At 41.7% G+C, this 22214-nt stretch overlaps 1 protein-coding gene across 7 annotated transcripts in view; it reads left to right on the top strand.

The window, feature by feature from the left end:
* CCDC157 (coiled-coil domain containing 157) overlaps positions 1-22214 on the top strand; it is a 45973-nt gene that overhangs the window by 2093 nt on the left and 21666 nt on the right. For 3 of the 7 annotated variants that reach the window (XM_075829630.1, XM_075829660.1, XM_075829671.1), the window contains exons 2-9: positions 6655-6786; positions 8016-8267; positions 10120-10282; positions 10887-11523; positions 11614-11691; positions 12776-12963; positions 18529-18705; positions 19284-19446. In XM_075829630.1, coding sequence (XP_075685745.1) covers positions 8020-8267; positions 10120-10282; positions 10887-11523; positions 11614-11691; positions 12776-12963; positions 18529-18705; positions 19284-19446 — 1654 coding nt within the window. In that variant the 5' untranslated portion in view covers positions 6655-6786; positions 8016-8019. Of the gene's footprint in view, positions 1-6654; positions 6787-8015; positions 8268-10119; positions 10283-10886; positions 11524-11613; positions 11692-12775; positions 12964-18528; positions 18706-19283; positions 19447-22214 lie in introns of those variants that run through there. The other 4 variants (XM_075829636.1, XM_075829645.1, XM_075829653.1 and 1 more) reach the window with 4 other exon arrangements.

The following is a 22214-nucleotide window of genomic DNA, read 5'->3' as shown; positions in this document are numbered from 1 at the left end:
CATAAAATAAAACTATCAATTTAGTATCGCCGTAATCGTATTGACCCGCAGAATAGAGTTAACATTTCGTTTTTACCGCACGTTAAATGCTGTAAAAACAAAACCCCAAAAACAATGAAGGAATCGCTGTTTGTTTTTTTTTCAATTCCACCCCATAAAGAATTGTGTTTTTGTAATGGCACAATTTTTAGGTATATAATGGCCCCATAGGCCATAAAAAAAAATACTCCCCTCCCCGCTCTTCTCCACTCCAAGACACCTCAGACTGCCGTGCGGCTCATGCAACCTGACGCCGAGCACCTCTACCTTGCTGCGTCCCAGAGTCTTTCTGCCTCGCCCTTTTCGGCACAAAAGTGGCAAGTGCGGCCAAAAAAGGCCAAGATTCGCAATTTTAGGCACTTTTAAAAAAAACTGACGTAGAAAGGTTGCGAAATTCCACTTATAATGTATTGAAATCTTTTATACATTTTGGGAGGGGGAATGGGAAAAAAACAATTCCCCAATTTTTATTTTTGGGATTTAGTTTTTAAGGTGTTACATTTTAACTTTATTCTGCGGGTCAGTACGATTACGGTGATATGAAATTTATATCGTTTTTATGTTTTATTACTTTTGCACAAAAATAACTCTTTGTCTTTATGTCGCCATATTCTGAGACCCATAGGTTTTCGTCGACAGAGATGTGTGAGGTTGTTTTTTGCTGGGTGAGTTGTATTTATTATTGGTACCATTTTTAGGTACATACAACTTTTCGATCACTTTTTATTCTGTTTTTCTGGGGAGCTAAGGTGACCAAAAAACAGCAATTCGGGCATTGTTTTTTAGCTTTTTTTTATGCCGTTTACTTTTCAATATAAATAACATGACAATTGTATAGTTTGGGTCGTTACGGTCGCAGTAAAACCAATTATGTATAGTTCTTTTTATTCCATTTTTTTTTACACAAGAAGACTTGATAAGTGCAAAAGCCGATTTTCAAAAATGTTTACTTGGAATTTTGTTTTGTATTTTTCTATCACCTTTTTAAACTTTTATTAACTTTTTTTTTTTGTCTCGTCGGGGGACTTAAAGGGGTTTTACTATCGGGACATTTATCCAAAGGATATTTCATAAATGTCAGATAAATGCGGGTCCCACCTCTGGGACCTGCCCCTATCTCTAGAACAAGGCCCTTAAACCCCGTTCTACCGCTCTGTGTTCCCGCTGAAGCGGGTGATTTCCGACCAGGTTAGATGAAAACAGTGTAACTCGCTGAGCTACGCTGTTTCTGTAACTCCCATAGTAGTGTCCACCACTGAAAGCAACTTTAATAGGTACGTGAGCAGAAGAACTGGTCCATGGAGTAATGGAAGAAGGTGCTCTGTCTGGTGAATCACGTTTTTTTTGTGGATGGCATGGTGCGTGTGTGTCGCTTACCTGGAGAAGAGATGGCACCAGTATGCACTATAGGAAGAAGACAAGCCGGTGGAGGCAGTGTGATCTGGGCAATGTTCTGCTGGGAAACCTTGGGTCCTGGCATTCAGGTTGATATTTTTTTGACACGTACCACCTAAATAAACTTTATTGCTAATCAAGTACTGTACACCCCTTCATGGCAACGGTATTCCCTAATGGCAGTGGCCTCTTTTAGTAGGATAATGCCCCTGCCACTCCGCAAAAATTGTTCATGAATGGTTTGAGAAACACGACAAAGAGTTCAAGTTGTTGAAAGCACATAGGAATATTACGTGCGTACAAAACGCAACAGGGACCGACAAAGTTAAACGGAATATCAGTAATGTTATTTGGTGATTACTCGGCGGAAGTCTCTAGAAAGCGCAAGATGTTCAGTAAAATATGCACTGCATTCCATAAAAAGGGACTGAAATTTCAGTTACAATATCCGGCGATTTTGCGAGTCACTACTCCGGGTGGAACCCTGCAGACCTATAGTGACCATCAAGAAGCAGAAGAGGTGTTTCGGGACCTGCTCCGGGAAAATACCCAACTCGATAAAGGAAGAAACAGAGACCAAACGCCAAAGGAAAAAAGACATCTGCAAACTCCGCGGTCAACAACGCAACGAGTGTGAAAAGAACAAGAAACAGTGGGACTGTAGCGAACTGGAAATTTATATTCTTTCATACGCAAGGGTAACGGGTAAGAAAAAGGGGGGGGGGGGAAGAATAGAAAATGTACCATCTTTATACATGTTTGATACGCGAGACTTTCTGTGACTTTACGGGAAAATATGTCCGGAATATGCGCTTTTTGTTGAGGAGGCAGGCACGGAAAGATACTGAAACAATATATTGATTGGTGTGAGGTCATGTGTGTTTGACGTTTTATATCTCAAGGTAGACTGGTGAAAGTCACATGTCAGAAGAAAGTGAAGTACAAGAATATAGTGAAGCAGGGTCCCTGGAGGACATAAGGGACGTTTATGTTGGTGTTATTAGTTTTGGTTTAATGTTAAATAACAGCCATTTAGAGAAATCTAACATTGAATCATTGAGGCAACAGACATATATCGTGATATTAACAAGGTACAAGAATAGAAACAAAGCAAACTATCATACCCTCATACGCGCGTGTCTTTTATGAAAATAGTGTCTTGGAATGTTAAGGGACAGATTTTTTTCGAATGAGGAAATATTGGGTGGGAGAGATTTACGGATCATCAGCTAGCCACAAAAAAAACGGGGTAATGATTCTGATACATAAAAATTTGACATCCATGTTACGCTCTAAACAGGTGGACTCAGATGGACGCCTTATACAGATTTTATTGGACACACAGATGGGGGAACTGAGTATCTATAATATATACGCACCAAATTGTAATAATCGTCAGTTTTTCCAAACGCTTCAATGTTTTATTTTGGCGGACACAAATGCGAAGAAAATAGTGGGGAGAGATTTTAACTCGGTAGTGCAAATAGATGAGGACAGACTGCGCAGTGCACCAGCACAACCACTGGCCACAGATGGGATATTGCCTGACCTGTTACGGATCACGCAACTGCGAGATAGCTGGAGACATACACATCCTGATGGCAGGGAATATACTTATTATTCAGCATGCCACAATTCTTGGTCCAGACTGGATTACATTTTTCTAAGCTCGCATTTATTGCAAAATCTAGAGCTGGCTGACATTACGGACTTGATCATATCTGATCATGCCCCTGTGTGTTTACTTTTGGCTGATACTTATCCAAAAGGAGGAGATTTTATGTGGAGATTTCCAACCTTTCTAACAACGGATGACGGATTTAAGGACATACTGAAAGGTTGGTGGCTGGAATATGAAAACGAGAATGCAGCCCACAAAGCAGATCAGGTCTTGTTTTGGGAAACAGCTAAAGCAGTCCTGCGGGGGAGGCTCATCGGTTATGTCTCATACAAAAAAAAACAGACATATCAGAAATACAGGGAATATGGCGATGGGCTTAGAAAAGCTTACTCTCTCTTCCTGACAGACCCGTCATCAGATAATAAACACAAGTGGGTAACAGCCAAACGAAACTTCGAAGAATGGTTAGACAAGAAAGAAAGATTTGGTAGATCAATTTACGAAGCCGAATTGTTTCGCTTTGGAAATAAAGCAGGGAAGCTGCTGGCAGGGCTTTCAAGAGGATATCGCCCAAGGACACATATAACAAAGTTGGCAGATCACACAGGGCATTTACACACTGACCCTAGGAAAATAAATGACACTTTAAGATCTTTTTATCAGAAATTATACGAAACAGATCTGTCAGTAGAAGACACAAGGGGGAGCCAGTTCCTTTCAAATTTAGATCTACCTAATGTTACATCGGAGCAACTAGAAAATCTGAATGCTCTGATAACGTTAGAAGAGCTGCAAAAAACTATAAAAGGCTTATCAAATGGGAAGGCCCCGGGGCCTGATGGATACCCGGCTGAATTTTATAAAATATTGTTAGAACAATTAACCCCAACTTTATTGGCCTACTTCAATTCATTATTACAGGGTGTCGACATACCAGCAGCGGCAAATACTGCATACATAAAAGTCATACCCAAGGCAGGAAAGGACCTCACACAACCAGGATCGTATAGACCAATTTCACTAATAAACCAAGATCTGAAACTGATATCCAAGATCATGGCGGATCGACTTGCAGCTCTGATGCCCCAGCTGGTGGGGTCATCCCAGGTGGGATTTATTAAGGGAAGAGCTGCGGTGACTAACATTAGGAAGGTTTTGGGTGTCATGGATGAGATCAAGGCTTGGCCATCGCCATCCAGCCATCCAGCGTTCGTGCTGCTAGACGCTGAAAAGGCATTTGATAATGTTGAGTGGCGATGGCTGAACAAGGTGCTAGATAAATTTAATCTAAAAGGTAGTTTCCGAATGTACTTAAAAGCACTGTATAATACTCCCACGGCAGCGGTGTGCACGCCGGGATTTCGATCCCAAACTTTCACACTACACAAGGGAACGCGTCAGGGATGCCCTCTGTCACCCCTACTTTTTGACCTGGCGTTAGAACCATTAATACGTGAGTTAGAACGGGAGGATCTGTTTACTGGTATAGCAATAGGGAGAAAAGAAGTGAAAACCGCAGTTTTCGCGGATGACATACTACTCTTTCTCTCGCATCCAGCACAGCATCTACAGGGAATCTTTGAATTGTTTCAACATTACAGATCCTTTACGGGATTCAAGATAAACCCAAATAAATGTGAAATACTGAGCTTGTCAGCGTATAATCTCTCTAGGGATCGAGAAATCCAGGAAATAGGCATTAAGGTTGCAAAGACTCACATCACATACTTAGGGATTCAGATAGGGAAATCACCAGGATCCCTTTATAAATTAAATTTTGAACCGTTGTTTTGTAAAATAAAAGGAGAACTGGAGAGATGGGTGACATTACCGCTTTCAATGTTTGGGAGATGCCATTTGGTTAAAATTATATCTTTTGCAAGATTATTATACCCACTACAAACTATACCTGTTCTCTTGAAACATACAGATGTTAAAAATTTTAATACTGCTATCTCAAAATTTATATGGCGGAATAAACGTCCTCGCATCTCCTTAGCTAAACTACATGGCTATCATTGGCAGGGGGGTTTAAATATCCCGCATCTGAGGGGATATAATGTGGCCAGTCTCTTCCGGCATGTCTTAGATTGGATGCACCACACCGAGCATTATTCAAATTGGGCACTGGAAAGTGCGCTAGCAGGAAAATATGATCTCACCGCATTACTACACACCAAGCTAGCATCTCTCCCGAGTCATGTGAAGGGCTCTTTACTATTGAGGGACACTATTATGTGTTGGAAGGAAGTGAGGAAAAAGTTGGGGTTATCATTCCAGCTCTCCAAGCATCTGTCACTGTGGTCTCATATAGATTTTGCGGCCGGAAGTTCCAGCTCCCTTTTCACCACGTGGAAACAACAGGGGATACAGACAGTAGGTCACGTTTTGCATGCCACAGAACCTAGATTAAAAACTTTGCCTGAGTTGGTGGGAGAGTTTGGGATATCACCGTGCCATTTCTTACAGTATCTGCAAGTGAAGTCCTTCTGTACTAAATTAGTAAGAAACCTGGAACCAGAAATTGTAGATAATTCCTTTGATGTGATCATAGGAGAAGGAACACATAGGAAGTCGTTGTCAGAACTTTATAAAACAATTAAAGATTTATACACAAAAATAAGCCCGGGGAACCATTTCCCTTACTGGAGACGCATACTGAACATACCAGACATAAATACTTCCATCTTGAAAGGGTGGGAATTGGTCCGAAAACATGTAGTAAATGAGGTGTGGAGGGAATCACAATTCAAACTAATGTATGCGGCCATTTACGCTTTTAATATACCACCCAATGTAGACAATCTCGACAGACTGCAAGCATGTCCGAAATGTAACCAACCACGCACAGATCTATATCATAGCATATGGTCATGCCCGGAGACCCAGCGATACTGGAAAATAGTATTAGACTACATACAAACGCTATGGGGGACCGCACTCCCAATGGATCCTATGAAAATTCTCTTTCACCAAGCGAACTCAACTGACAAGGTGGGAGAGGGACATCCCCCCCTGGTACATATCATACTTATCATAGCTAAGATGTGTTTGTTGAGACAATGGCTGGAATCAGACATACCGACTCTAACACAAATAACACAACAAATGAGAATTTGTCTGTTTTCAGACAAGATAGAAGCAGTAAAGCACAAAGGGGAAAGGACAGCAGGCTTTTTTTAGGAAATGGAAGCCCTTTCTTGAACAATTACCAGATGCGGAGATTGGGGAGGTAGTAAATAGCTTTAAGTACACAAAGTGGTATCTCACGGAAGATCTAAAAGGGACTTTGGGCAAATTAAAAAGGGCTTAACGAAGATAGGTCTTGGCACTTAAATAAGGTAAACTAAGGATAACAAGTCAAAAGACTATGGTATCAGAGAGGGGAGGATTCACAACGGCAAAATGGAGTTTGGACAGAAGGGAAACTGCACAGTAGATCATTGCTATGAGTTGTATTAAAAAAGACCTTGCTTTTGTTTCTACTTAATGCTATCCAATGTAAAATGTCTGTTTTTGATAAATGTATTTGGTGTTGATCTGTTGTAATTTGCTATGTTTGAAAAAATAAAAAAATTGTTTTTCAAAAAAAAAAAAAGCACATAGGAAAATAGGGGAAGGAGGGATCCACCAGCTCAGCGTTCCGTCCTCAGAACTCGCCCGGATCTCCGTGACGGCACACGGCAAACAACATAGAAGAAACAGAAGAAAAGTCCAGCGACGTACAGTAGGTAAAAGGAAATCCTGGTTTCCACTTTATTTAGGCAGTCTATGACAGATACCACACGGGAGGAAGAACGCAATGTAGGTGGTCATCCAAAGGCAGATATTGAAAGCCTACGCGTTTCGAATACACACAGTATTCTTAGTCATGGCTGATATCGGTCTAGTTGTTGACTTAACCTCCAAATTCTCCAGATATCAATCCGATCTAACGTTTGTGGCACCTACTGGAAAAAGTCAGAACCTTGGAGGCCCCACCTGGCAACTTATAGGACTTAACGTCTAACGTCTTGGTACCAGAAAATGTCTTGGTGCTAACACCTTGGTACCAGATTCCACAGAAAACCTTCAGAGCTGTTTTGGCAGCATGAGAGGGACCTACACAATATTAGGCAGGTAGTTTTAATGTCATGGCTGAACGGTGTAAATATTTTTGGTGCTCACCGAAAATCCACAATAGCTTTACAGTACAATGCTGGCACAAAGCTTTACAAAATCCTATTCACAAATATGTTGCGATTATTTCCACAATTTGAGAACATGCTGCGGATTTGCCATGGATGTTCACTGGGGATTTCATCCTTTTCAATGTAACACATTCGGATCTTGCCACGGATTCTGAACATACCCTCACATTTCTTCTAATTATTAAGTACAATAGCATGCATTAAAAGGGTTGTACCAGAATCCACAAGATAGGTGATAATTACCTGATCGCATGCACCCACCACTCCTTTCATGTCGGTGGGACTGAAAGAAACAGCAAAGCCCCCGTCCTACCTTCTGTCGCTGGGCTCCGGCCACAGATTTTCGAGGTGGCCGGGTTTCAGGGTACAGCGGACTATGTTTTGCTACGCTGTTTCCAGAACTCCCATAGAAGTGAACGGGAGTTACAGAAACGGCGTAGCACAGGCTCCCAAGTTCTGGAAACAGCATACCTCGCTGTACTACGCTGTTTCTGTAACTTCCATTACTGCTACGGAAACCGCATAGCTCAGCAAGCTCTGCCAGTTTCCATATTCCCGGCCACCTTGTAATTCAGTGGCCGGAACCCAGTGACAGCTTGAGAAGGTAAGACAGGGGGCCCCGTTCTAGAGATAGGTGTGAGTCGCAGAGGTGGGACCCGCATCTAGGGAATACCCCTTTAAGTGTTCTTTGCAGTCTGACAATATAAAAATAAAATGTTAGCAGTTTGTGTCTCTTTACCATGTATCTTACGTCTCTACTCTAATTCTAGAAACATGGCGTGCCTTTTGGGAGATCGTACGTGTATGGAAAGTCTAAGAAAGGACATTACTGATCTTCAGGGTACTCTGATCGATGTGTTTTCCAGAGTTGGTGCTGTACGGGTTCCATCCTGGAAATTCCCTGATAAGACATCCTGTGATCTAGACTTGGTGCTGTTGTTGGATAGATATGATTATGTAGAGGATGATACAGACTACACTCAGGTTTCACACATGGTTTTATTGGAGATAGTAATTGACAGGTATGGCAAACCCCCCATTATGCTTTAGAGAATGACTTGAATTTTGAGTGTTTTTATTATCTTATTGACTAGTTATTTGCATACTCGATGTGCCTAGCTATAGTTAGGACCTGTTCACACAGAGTTTTTTGCAGGCACAAAATTCTGCCTCAAAACTCCATCAGGAATTTTCAGGCAGATTTTGATCTGCCTGCACGCCGTTTGCCACTGAAAGCCGCGGGCAAAAACGGCGCAAAAAACGCTTTCTCTGCCTCCCATTGATGTCACTGGGAGGTCAGAGACGTAAACACCCGAAGATAGGGCATGTCGCTTCTTTTTCCCGCGAGCTGGTTTTACCGCTCGTGGGAAAAACCCGCCTCTGCCTCCCATTGAAATCAATGGGAGGCTTTTTTGGCGTGTTTTCTGACGCGGTTTCCGCGTCAAAAAACATGTAAAAAAACTCTGTGTGAACAGGGACTTACATAGGTATTGTTTACATTAGCCATGGAAACTGATAATTTAAGAACGATTTATTTAACAAAAGCTATTTAACAACACACATGCTAATCATGTTTTGTAATATCGAGCTGCTAATCACATGAAAGAATATTTCAAGCCGTTTAATGTAAGGGCCTGTTCACATCAGCGTTGTCTTTCTGTTGAGGGGTTCCGTCGGAGGTTTCTGTTGGGAGAACCCCTCAACGTAAAGGCAAACGGAAACCTTAGCTTCCGTTTGTATCACCATTGATATCAATGGTGGCGGAAACACTGCTAATGGTTTCCGTTTGTCACCATTCCGTCAGGTTTCCGGTTTTTTTGACGGAATCAATAGCACAGTCAAAAAAACGGAAACCTGACAGAATGGTGACAAACGGAAACCTCCGGTTCTCCCGACGGAAACCTCCGACGGAACCCCTCAACGGAACGCCAACGCTGATGTGAACAGGCCCTAAGACACTGGGTTATTATAGTAAATTGAAAACATAAAAAAACAACAATGTTGAATTTCTTACTGAAACAATCTATGTTATTAAGCAGTGTCATTTAGTTTTACTATGTGTGTAACTCTATAGCACAACTTGTAGATTGTAGCGTTTCATGATTAACACATTAAGGGGAATTTATCAAATGATTTGCGCCAGTATTTTAGCGTAGAAAAGTGGCAAATTATGTCCACGGGCCATGTTTGCTCTTTCTTCTCGGCCTGTTTGAAAAGTGGCGAGAAAGTGGGCTGAGTTAAGAGTGGGAGGGGGCGTGTCTAATAGCGGTCTGACATTTTTATTAACTTAATGTTATTTTTTTATAATTAAAAGTTATATAATTTTTCAATATATTATATGTATTAATTCCTTACAGTTTTCAAGATCTCCGCTTGTTGTAATTCAGTAGGAACATTCATTCTTTACTTCCAGTGTATAAAATTCTGTGCATGGTCATGTGATGGACACACAGGTGCTGGGATTGTTAGAAGACACAGCTCTGATACTTATACTGTAACGAGCCGTTCACCTGTGTGTCCATCACATGACCATGGACAGTGGAAGTAAACAATAAGTGTTTCTACTAAATAACAACAAGCAGAGATCTTGAAAACCGTGAGGAATCAATACAAAAAGTATATTCTAAAATTGTAGAACTTTTTATTATAAAATAAATAACATTAATTTGATGAAACTGGACAACCTTTTTAAGTTTAAAGACAGAAAATGGTGCAAAAGCAGCTGGCTTTAGGATAGTCCAAGATACCCCAAATTTATTAGGAGGTATGCGCCTCTTATATAATATAGCGCATTTTATTCCAATGCACTTCAGATTATGATTGTCATATGAAACGCCAGTCTTAATAAATCTCCCCTTGTGTTTCTATGTTCAGGTTGTTGCTGCTTCTTCAGAGTTTCGAAGTGTACACAGAATTACTAAGCAATGATGGCAACTTCATACCACCTCGAGACCCTGGACCCCCAATGTCAATTGGACTGACAGTCCGGAAGTATTGGAGCAACATGATGAAGTTGGGAGCAGTTTACCAAAAAGCAGTGAGTTCAAAGATTATTATACATCATTTTTTTAATTTGCATATGGGTTACAGATCAGTCTGTATGTAATCAAATCCATGTCCAGTTAATAGTATATGTACTTTTCAGTATAAAATATGACTGTGTGTTCAGGCTCTTTTACACGGGCCAATGATCAGGTGAAGGAGCTCGTTCCTGATCATTGGCCCGCGTAAACAGTGCAGCGATCAGCCGTTGAACGAGCAAGCGCTTTTTAATCGGATGATTGCATCGTTTATGCGTCCAGAAAAATGGTCGCTAGTTGGCAGCACATCTCCCCATGTAAACAGGATGTGCTACTGACAAGATGCAAAATGTATGGGGATAAATGACCATAGTAGCAACCATATTAACGATTGTTTATCCCAATACTGCTCTGTTTTAAAGGAGCAAACAGAAGATGATCGTCATTCTATATTGTCAATCGGCGCTCGTTTAAAAAGAAAAATATCTGCCAGTGTAAAAGGACCTTTAGTTTGCACTTTGTAATCAATTGGCCATTTTCAGGAAGATATGGATGACTATGCATAGATTTGTATTCTTTTGCCAATTCTTTTGCCAATTCATAGTTACCTTCTATTTCCAGAAATCTTCTTCACTTAAAAATGAAATTCAGACAAAAGAATCCAAGACCCCAAAGGAACGTTCTTGTTTGTCTTCACGCAGGGCTCAATCGGTCCTATCACACACAGAAAGCCGTTATCCTCCCTATACCCCACATGAAACAAAGCTTTCCATAGCAGAGGACACGCGCACCATTGGCTCACAAACGTTAGAGTCTGCTCTTATTCCCTGCGATGCATGTGCCATTGCTCAGAGTAGTTTAAAAGAGGTTAGTGATGCCATGGTTAGTGTATGCAAAAGTCAGAATTTGCCATCCTCTCTTATAAAAATTCAAGAAGTTTTGCCACCTGAGGGAATCCTGTCTCCTTCAGAAATGCGTTACTGGGCCAGTGAAGAAAGCAAGGATCTGGTTCGTATCGGCAAACACCTGACCGAGCTTACGCAGCTCATTGAGCCGCTGAGAAATCAGTGTGAGGCTGCTAAAGTAGAGAATCAAAGGCTACAACAAAACATAGAAGACTACAAGAACCAGCTAAAGCTACAGAAAGAAGAGCTGCAGCGACATGTCAATGACCATGAGAAGAAGCTACAAGAGAAAGGACAACAGAACCAGGATGTGGTAGACAGGCTGGAGAGGGACAAAGATGAGCTGAGGAAAGGTAAATAATACCTCGCAACGTTTTTTTTTAATACATATGTAGACATCCGTGCTATTTGTATGCATTAATATATGTTCATGCCTTGTTTAGGGTCTGCAGTACTAGAAGAAAGAGTTTCCATCCTGAAAGAAGAGTTAAAACTTCAGCACTGCACCATACGAGATCTAGGTAAGGTCCAGTTAAAAGATATGGAAAAATTGGCATAATGGGGCAGATCTACTATTCAAAATGTACTAGAATTCTGGCGCAAATTGAGCCAAATTTATGGTGTATATGCTGTTCACCACATTTATGAACTGTTTTAGACACATTCTTTGGCTTAGTGGGAAAGGAGGCGTGGTCCAGTGGAAAGAGGGCATGGCCTAAAATGCGAGACCGTGCCCCAAAAATGCGGCAAATTTTGGACGCAAAAAACTGGCGTTAACTAAGCCAACTCATAGGTGGTATAAGAAAGAGAAAAGTGTCTAGCATGTCTAGCTATATGCGCAAAATTTAACGTACCGCATTTACCACTTTTTTTGGTTCATTTTCTGTCTGCCTGGTTTACACTGTCTAAAACTTATACAGTATTAGTAAATCTGCCCCAAAGTCTCTTTATATACACTATATGGATAAAAGTATTGGGACACACCTCTTAATCATTAAAATCAGGTAGACCACGTAAAGTTACAGAGTGGGGTCTCACAGTGCTGTGGGACATAGTGCATTGGGATGCACTTGAATGGAGATTGCAAGCCAGGCCCTCTCGTCCAACATCAGTGTCTGACCTCACAAATATTCTTCTGGATGAATGGGAAAAAAATCCCATGGATACTCTCCAAAATCTTCCCAGAAGTGAGGAAGCTGTTTTAGCTGCAAAGGAGGGATATATTAATGCCTATGGATTCAGAATAAGGTAAGTGTCCCAATACTTTTGTCCATATAGGGTACATGTTATTGGTAACTTCCTTGATGTTGCAGTGCTACTATTATTGTTGAAGGAAAACGTAATTAAATGAACAGACTTTTAAACATTGAAAACAGTTCTGTACATTCAGCCTCCGGCCAAGAGGTGGTGCAGTACTTGTTATTACATCTAGATGGTGCTTTGCTACCGATTCACAGAATGTGCTCTTTCCTTCAGAGTATACTACACCAGCTTGCATTATGAAATTATATGTATTAAATTAATTGTATAAATCTGTATAGCTATCTATGAACAATACATAAATAATGACATCTGCATTAATGAGGGCATTTTTATTGGTTTTAGAACTGGCAAGACAGAAACTTTTAGGAGAGGTGCAGAGCATGGTACACAAGGAACAAGTGTCCATACTGGAGAAAAAAGTTAGTGATTTGACAGTCCACCTAGAAAATACATTACAAAGACTTCAGGAATCTGAGGAGGCTGTGTCTAAAGAGATAGCTCGTGGAGAGAGCCTTCAGAACCACAAAGAGGTGAGCCCTGAAAATGTCAAATCCTTGATTTTATACAAATTGCCTTTTCGCATTCTCATAACAACCTCATCTTTCCCTCTTTACTTTCTCCAATTGAGGTCTGGTGAGACTTATTGACAGCGGCATCTAATGGGTTAAACTGCCGGAATCGGAGAGCGCTTAGATTCCGGCAGTTGGGGCAGGAGCCTGGCTGTGTATAACAGTCGTTCTCCTGCTGCTGATCTCGTGGGTACACTGGCAGTACCCACCAGATCAAAGCGACGGATATATCTGTCGCTTTGCAGGAAATAGCACCTGCTTGTGACGGATATATCCGTCGCTCGTCGTTAAGGGGTTAAAAGACCCCTCCTCACTGCCAACCTCCAGTGACTCCCAAATAACTCCACCAAATTATACTGCAACCACATTTCTTATTTCCACTATTACATATTGCAAGCAAAGACCGCAATGGAGGGGGATGTAATGGTGCTGTCGTGGAGGATTTTCGTGAAACTGAATTACTAGTAAGAACTAATTCTAATTTTTCAACCAGATCATATAAAAGATCACTCTCATTTCCTTTTTATTAATTTTACAAATGTAGCTGTTACCCCCAAACTGTACTTGTGGTCCTGACAGTGTTGAGATTGTGATCGGCGACAACCTGGTCACACAACCCTATGACAGAAGTCAAATTAACGCTGCTGATCCTGATTGCCACGTTTTTATATACATAATAGCGTTGGAAAACCTCTCTGCTCCGGACTGATTATGCCTTTAGAAGGGCACGACTTCATTCAAGGAACCTTGGCAGTGGTGAACTTTGGGAACAGAAATGCAAAGATTAGAATTGTTTAGGCACAATGTAAAGGGAAACTCTGGCTAAATCTGATACACAGTGGTATACCTAGTCAATGACACTGGGAATCTGTACCGAGAAACTTGACAAATTATTTTCTGGGATGAAATGGAAAAAATACAGCAATTCCTTCATTGTTTTTTGGTTTTAGTTTTTATGGCATTTACTGTGGTGTTAACTTTATTGCGCAGAATTTTTTTTAATGTTTTTATTGCTTTTACTTTGTTTTCTGTCTCCATATTCTGAGACCCATAACTTTTTTTTTTTTTCTTTTTTTGTCACTAGAGCTGTGTGATGCCTTATTTTTAGTGAAGCAAGCTGCAATTTTTTTTTCTTAAGTATCCTTAAGTTCCTCCATAGAAATGGGGGCGTCAAGTAAAGCAACCTGTTCAGATGACAAGCTGGGGAAAACCAGGTCAGCCAAATAATTCAAAACAGTGTAGAAGAAGAGCTATATAGCGTGGCATAATAGTCTCTAAATCTGGTGGCAATGGCATCCCCTGCCATTAATAAGTGGCCATTGGAGTCTTGGATCTTTAAAACCGAGCTAGAAGTGTTTTCCTGTCTAATTAAATGGGCCAGAAGTTGGCTGGACTGATTGCCCATTTCAAAATAGTACTGACACGTAAAGAAAAGTTTGCGCTTCATTTTTAGGTGAAGCTGATGCTTATACAAACGAGTCAAGTCCAACCAGTCCGATTTATGGGCCTCAGTAGGATCAGAAATATACAACGATTCGGCATCCGCCACAGGGCTCTCCATCTCCCCTCCCGAGTGGACTGTTGTTTTTTTTTTATATATGATATTGTGGACCGTAAACACCCCCAGAGATAAGCTTTGAAGGTATCCCATTTTAGAGTATGAGAAATAGGGAGATCATGAACTTGCAAGAATTGCACAGTTTGATCTGGGATACGATCAGAGGGGCCAATCACTTTTAACCAGAAAGGATGGAATTTCCAGTTCGGTAATAGCCACTGACCCGGAAACTCCAGCCTAACAAGTACAGTATGGTCTGAAATTCCTCTACGGTCATGGGAAACTGAAGACACATACATAGATAAATTGGGAGAACGAAAAATGTAATCAATTCTGGACAAAGCATTTCTCCCAGAAGAGTGACAATTATATTCCAAAGTCTGGGGATGACGGTATCTCCATAGACCGATCCAACCCACACCTTCAATCAGCTGACATAGAGAAGTAGAGGGCACCTGAGTGGGATCAGAACCCCGCGAGAGGCGATCCACAGATGTGTGCATTACCTGGTTAAAGTCACCCATGCATAGAATATAGGAAGTAGGGAATTGATGAGCAAAGGCAATTGCAGCCTTAAGAACAGAATTGTTCGCATGTGGCGAATTATAAATGCAGAGAATAACATACGGCTTAGTATCAACTTCAGCATATACAAATACAGGGTCTCTACGTACGTGTATAGGGTTCCAACGTACAGATCTATGCACAAATAAAGAGACTCCTCTAGAATATGAGGTATGAAAGGAGTGACACCCCCATTAGATCCAGGATTTTTTCAAGCAATCTGATTTGTCAGCGATATGATGGGTTTCTTGTAAGCTTATTAGGTGGGTGCCGGATCGTCTAAGATGAGAGAACACCAAGGCCCGCTTAGACACAGTTCCCAAACCCTGCACATTCCTCGAAACACAATTCAGAGACATCGCCATACAAACAAAAACAGAAATATATCACAGAGGAGCAGTCACCAGTAATATGCAATGTAATACCTAAGTATAAGTAAGTGATAAAATGTGCAGACATATCCTTTAAAACTTGCGGAATAGACAGGTTTAGTCACAACCAGAAAACTCAACAGAGTAACCTGATAAAAAAAAAACCTGAAGGTGACCCTGCCAAAAGGTAAGGACAGGGCTAACATTCAGGGTAGAGAGAAAAGCATGGGGAATACCCGACTAACATGGTTAGGTATACAACTTGGTATTGCTATTTCAGTAACAGAACTATCATATTTTGCCAGACCATAGCCATACATATATATAAGGAAATTCCTCACACTGTCTGCGGACATCAATAAATGGAGGTAAAGACATAAGATATAATATGAAGTTCATTCTACAATATCATAAGGTTCAGGAGATAGTAACCACCAACAAGACATACGACATATCAACAACAAAGATAATATATCACCACAAATCATCAGTCGTATTCAAGGCTTGTGTCAGCATCAGCAAACGGGAATGAGGAATCAAAAGGAGAGTTCAAGAGGTAGCAGTCACATGGTCAATCAGGCTGTTGGAGGATGCATCCGAAGCCATTCATTTGCCTCATCCGGACTATGCAGAAAAATCACCTTGCCGTTATCCATGATCCGAAGGCGAGCTGGGTAAGCCATAGAGTAGGAGATATGTCGATCTCTAAACTTCCTTTTAACCTCAGTAAAGGTGGTACGTTTCTTCTGCAGGTCCACCGAAAAGTCAGGAAATATAGATATATTGGAATTATTTAGCTTTAAGGGAGCCTTTAGTCTGGCTTGACGTAAGGCAGTATCATATCACAATCCCTGTAGTTCAGTATCCTGGCCAAGAAGTGTCTCGGGGCAGCGCCCGGCAACGGCGGCTTAGCCGGAAACCCGGTGTGCTCTCTCAACCACAAAGCAAGCGGAGAAGGACGCCTCCCCCAAGTTAGTCTTGAGCCAGTGTTCAATAAATGTTTCAGGGGTTTGTCCCTGAGCCTTTTCCGGCAGGCCAATTATACGTAAATTATTACGGCACAGCCGAGTTTCCAGGTCATCAGTTTTTGACTGACAAGCGTCTGCTTTTCGCGTGGTAGTAGCGAAGGTAGTGGCAAGTGGACCAATTCTGTCCTCCGCAAGAGAGAGTCTATCTTCCAGCTCTCCTCCTCGACCCCTCATATTCTCCATGTCTTGACGAAGCAGACTAACATCATTTTTATCTTGTCAATCTTACTTGTCAAAGAGGTTTTACATGCGTCAATGGCCGACAGAAGCTGCATAGAGACTTGATGCAGCGTGGGTTCTAGCTCGGAATCCATTCCACTTTATAAGTGAGAGTCTCCCTCCCTATGTTTGGAGTGAGTGGATCTCGTTTTGCGTGGAGATGAATTGTTCTCCTCCTGGTCAATACAAACAAAATCTCTTAGTTTGACTACTGCCGACTGTGGTTTAGATCTATGCATGGTATAAGGTAAAATATAGAAAATCTCTGTATTCCAAATAAGGATATAAGCAGATCAACTATAATGAAGTGTGGTCAGCCCCATAGGCCCAGTTAAGCAGTATATGTTGAAGTATGTCAGGCACAATATTCAGGCATATTATTCCAATCCGAGGCACAGTGGTGGTATATATGTGGGTTTATGCAGACAGGACCTCAGCACTGCAAGGTGAGTAATAGTCTGGGGCGCTACAGGTTACAAGGATGTAACCACCGTGGGCTCAAATACCTATAAAAAGCCATTCAGAGTGTCAGACCAGCAGCCTATCTCCCAAACCTCGGAGCACAGGTGAAGAAAACCAGAAATTGCCGAAGGCAAGTGGAGATGATTCAGGAGCAGCTCACCCCGACACCCACAAAGGAAGCACACCGGAGCTGCACAGCAACACCACACTAGGCCGCAGCCTGCCACCCGGTCCGCGCATCAAGCGGAGTTGAGACCTTCCCGGTCGCGGCATACGGCAGATCCCGGTCAGGGGAAGCAGGGAGGAACAGAAGCCGTCTGGTCAAGGAGGTATAGGTGCAATACCAGGCAGTGTCAGGATTAAGGCAGGATGATGTACGGTCCCCGGGGGGCTCAGCTCAGAAGCGTCCGTCCATCTTGGCTACGCCCCTGAACACAAGCTGCAATTTTTATTGATACCATTTTGGGGTACATGCGACGACTTTTTTTTATCACTTTTTATTCCATTTTTTGGGGGAGGTGAGGCGTCTATTTTATATTTTAATAACGTTATATATTTTTATAGGTCAGATGGTTCAGACCTTTACAGGTGTAGGACAGGGATTAATAGGAGGAGAAACCTAGCAGACCTGGGGGCCTTCACTAGTCTCCTGGCTGCCATGACAACCCTTTGCCACCTTGTGGTCATTGGGGGGGGGGGTGAAGGAATAACAGAGGGTGTCCCCCCCCTTACTTACAGCTTAGATCCCACAGTTGCTATTGGCATCTAAGTGGTTAAATGGCCAAGATTGGAGTTCTCTCCGATCCTGGCCCTTTGAGCAGGGTGTCAGCTGTTGAATATAACTGACACCGACAGCATACGGAGCGGACTCAGGCCGTGAGCTGGCTCAACTTTCTCCTCGTCTATGATGACATATAGTTACGTCATGATGTGTTAACGAGTTAAATCCTTGTGTCATGCACCGCCCCCTCAGGACCTGCACTATGTATACCACAGTGCATCAATTTTACTAGGACTGTTCCTCTTACATTGTGCCTAAACAATTATAATCTTAATTTCTGTTCACAAAGTTCACCATTGATAAGGTTCCTTAACTGCAGTCATGTTATTATAAAGGCATGGATAGTTTATTTAAATTATGCAGTCAATATGCCTACTGCCACAAGCAAAGTATAATTCCCTAGAGAAGAACTCTGTTAAGTGCAGATTACCTCTTGACACAATTACCTCTGTTTTATTGTGTGGGTTTTTTTATGTTGATATTCCATTCATTGGCAGAATTTGTATATAACTATAATCAACTAATTTCTCCTGCTGAACCCAGTCCCTACAGGCAAAGCAGAAATCCCTATTACAGCAGTTAGACAGATTATCACAAGAGTATGAGAACTTGCGTGGTGTTCTGGGGGATGCAGATGAAGAAAGAGCCAAATTAGAACAGCAGATACAGCAAACGAAAAGAGAGGAAGAAAGTCTAAGGAGCCAAATGAAGGAACAACAGGTACTGCTACATTTTAATATGACTGTTACCAAAAATAAACCACTATACAGAGGTCCGAATGGGAAAATAATCCCCGCTTCACTTGGTGCATTACAATTTTACTGATTAAATCTTAGTAAAAGGCCAAAACTGCATGATCTTTTGCTCTTAGGGTATGTTCACACGGCAGCGTCCGTAATGGCCGAAATTACGGGGCTGTTTCCAGGAGAAAACAGCCCCGTCATTTCAGCCGTAACGGCATGTTCAGGCGCTTGAACGCCGCGTCCCTTACGGACGTAACTGGAGCTGGTTTTCCATGGAGTCCATGGAAAACGGCTCCATTTACGTCTGAAAAAGTGACATGACACTTCTTTGGCGCGGGCGTCTATTTACGCGCCGTCTTTTGACAGCGACGCGTAAATATACGCCTCGTGTGAACAGACAAACGTCAGCCCATTGCTTTCAATGGGCAGATGTTTCCGACGCTATCAAGGCGCATTTTCAGACGTAATTCGAGGCGTAAAACGCCCGAATTACGTCCGTAAATAAGCCCTGTGAACATACCCTTATTCTCTGTTCTTCCACTTTACCACATGTAGAACACTATAAAGACACTTCAGCAGGAGAAGGTAAGACTGGAGAAGTCTGTTGCAGATGTGACCAACCAGTTTACAGAACTACAAGGATGCCTCCAGGATCAGCAGGAAAGAGAGAAATTACTGGTGTGTTACCCGGACTTACACCCAATCCCAGAATTTGAGAGTAAGTACAGAGAATAAATATTGGCTTTTCCTGAAACCGATCTACACTATATGCCAAAGGTATGTGGACGCCTGACCTTCACATCTATATGAGCTTGTTGGACATCTCATTCAAAAACCATGTGCGTTAATATGGAGTTGGGTACTTTTTCTGGGAAAGCTTTCCACAGATATTGGAGTGTGTCTGTGGGAATTTGTGCACATTCTGTCAAAAGAGTATATCCAAAAGGTATTCCATGAGGTTGAGGTCAGGGCTCTGTGCAGGTCACTCAAGTTCCTCCACACCGAACTCCTCAAACCATGTCTTTATGAACCTCGCCTCATGTTGGAAAAGGAAAGGGACTTCCTTAAACTGTTGCCACAATGTTGGAAGCATACAATTGTCTAAAATGTCTTTGTATACTGTAGCATTAACATTACCTTACACTGGAAATAAGGGACCTAGCCCAATATCTGTGAAACAGCCCCAGAACATATATATTCTGGTAGGTAGCATCCTTCTGTCATTCGCCAATCCCAGATTATTCCATCAGACTGCCAGATAGTGAAACATCATTCATCACTTTAAAGAACACGTTATCACTGCTCCAGTGTCCAGTGGCGGCGTGCTTTAGATCATTACAGCCGACACTTGGCATTGTGCATGCTGATCTTAGGCTTATGTGCAGCTGCTCAACAATGTAAACCCAATAGCAGTGTTATTAATAATAATAGCGCTTACAGTTGACCCGGGCATAAATTTACTTTTAGCAAAGGTGGTAAGTGCCATGTTTAAAGGGGTTGTACACGACTGGACAACTGATGACCTATCCACAGATTATGTCATCAGTATATCATCGGTGGGGGTCCGACACCCGGACCCCACACCGAACAGCTGCTTTTGCTGCCTCCGGGTGCCGGATGTTTTGAAGGGTATGCAGTAGTTGGAGCTGGAAGCAGATGGCTCCGACCACTGCATAGCGGCCGTTCTGCAGAACTGCAGCTCTCCTTCTATTCGCTTGAATAGAAGCATAGCTGCAGTAACTCAGCATGGCCGCTATTCCGTGAGCAGAGCCATCTGCTTCCGGCATAGACGTCCGGTGCCATGAGGCAGCCGGAGCAGCTGATCGGTCTGGGGGTCGGACCCCCACGATCATATATTGATGACCTATCATGTGGATAGGTCATCAGTTGTCTGGTCGGGAACAACCCCTTTAACCTTCCTGAGCTCTTTAGTAAGACTCCTACCACTACTAATGTTTGTCTATGGATACTGCATTACTATGTGCTTGATTTTATGTAGTTGTTTGCAATGGATGTGGCTAGAAAATGTAGTCATTATTTTTCAATATTTAACAAAAAAACCTTGAAAAAGAGGAAGATTGGGGATTGGAAGGGGATAGAAGTTTTTCTGCTTTTACAATTCTTTTTAATAAGAAGAGTGCCACCAAAAAAAGTCTAATCATAGGTTCTCCTGCTGCTAAGACCCCAGGGATCAAAAGTAACCTGCAACCTGTAAACCAGCAGCAACTGTTCAATTATTTTTGCAGCGCCCCCTCAGGGGAAATTAAGCATTACATGGTCTAGTCCTCCTGTGGGAGTGAGAGACGCTTTTTGTAGACACTCTCTGCTCTGGTTAATTGATGGAGGTTGTGAAGGAGGCACTCGCCTCTATTAATTCAAAATTCCCACATTGGGTATTTAGTAAATGGTTTTCTAAATCAGACAACTCCTTTAATACAAAAGACCCATAATTGCCAATACATTATTGTTAATACTGTAGACTGTAAATTTATAGCAAGTCTACATAACATTATGGAAGATCCTAGTCATCAACTGCTGACTTTGTAAAATAAGTATTTTAGAAATTCTAACATTCACACACTTATTGCAAAATCAAGACAACCCCTGTACATATGCCCTATTAGGTTGCCTATGATGAGAGAGCCCCTTTCATGTTTATCAATTCTGTACTAAATTTTCCACTATTCTAAGTTCATATAAACGAATAACACCACCTTAACCCGTTAGTGACTGCCCCATAATGTTTTTACGGCGGACACTAACAGGCTTTATTCCAATGCATAGGCCTTTTTACGGCGCTGCATTGGAATAAATAAACAGAGCAGGGAGCCGTTAAATGTCCCTGCTCTCAGCTACCAGAGGTAGCTGAGGGCTGGGGGCATCCCTGCTCAAACGGGTGAGATCGATATAAGTTTAAAAAAAAGCCCTCCTACAATTACATCGACACAAAAATAAAAAAGTTATGGCTCTTCAAATATGGACACACAAAAACAAATACATTTGAAAAAAAGTGTTTTTTACTGTGTAAAAGTAGTACACCATACAAAATCTATATAAATTTGGTATTGTTGCAATCGCAACAACCCGCTGAATAAAGTTATTGTGTTATTTATACCACACGGTAAACGGCGCAAATTTAGCACGCAAAAATCATGTGCCAAAATTGCAGTTATTTTTCTATTCCCCCCCAAAAAAAGTTAATAAAAGTAAATCAATAAATTCTATGTACCCCAAAATAGTGCTATTAAAAATTACAACTTGTCCCGCAAAAAACAAGACCTTATACACTTATGTCGACGCAAAAATAAAAAAGTTATAGCTCTTGGAATGAGACGATGGAAAAACGTAAAAAATAGCTTGGTCATTAAGGTCTAAAATAGGCTGGTCATTAAAGGGTTAAACCAGTGTAACGTGTCTGCCCAGTATAACTGCTATAGTGACATTGCATTAGTCTCTACAGATATGAGTGAGAGATTGGGCAAGCTA

Source organism: Rhinoderma darwinii, chromosome 1 (assembly GCF_050947455.1).
Source record: "Rhinoderma darwinii isolate aRhiDar2 chromosome 1, aRhiDar2.hap1, whole genome shotgun sequence".
NCBI classification, from domain to species: domain Eukaryota; kingdom Metazoa; phylum Chordata; class Amphibia; order Anura; family Rhinodermatidae; genus Rhinoderma; species Rhinoderma darwinii.
The sequence above is the reverse complement of the archived record's forward strand: the minus strand, read 5'-3'. Positions and strand labels throughout refer to the sequence as shown.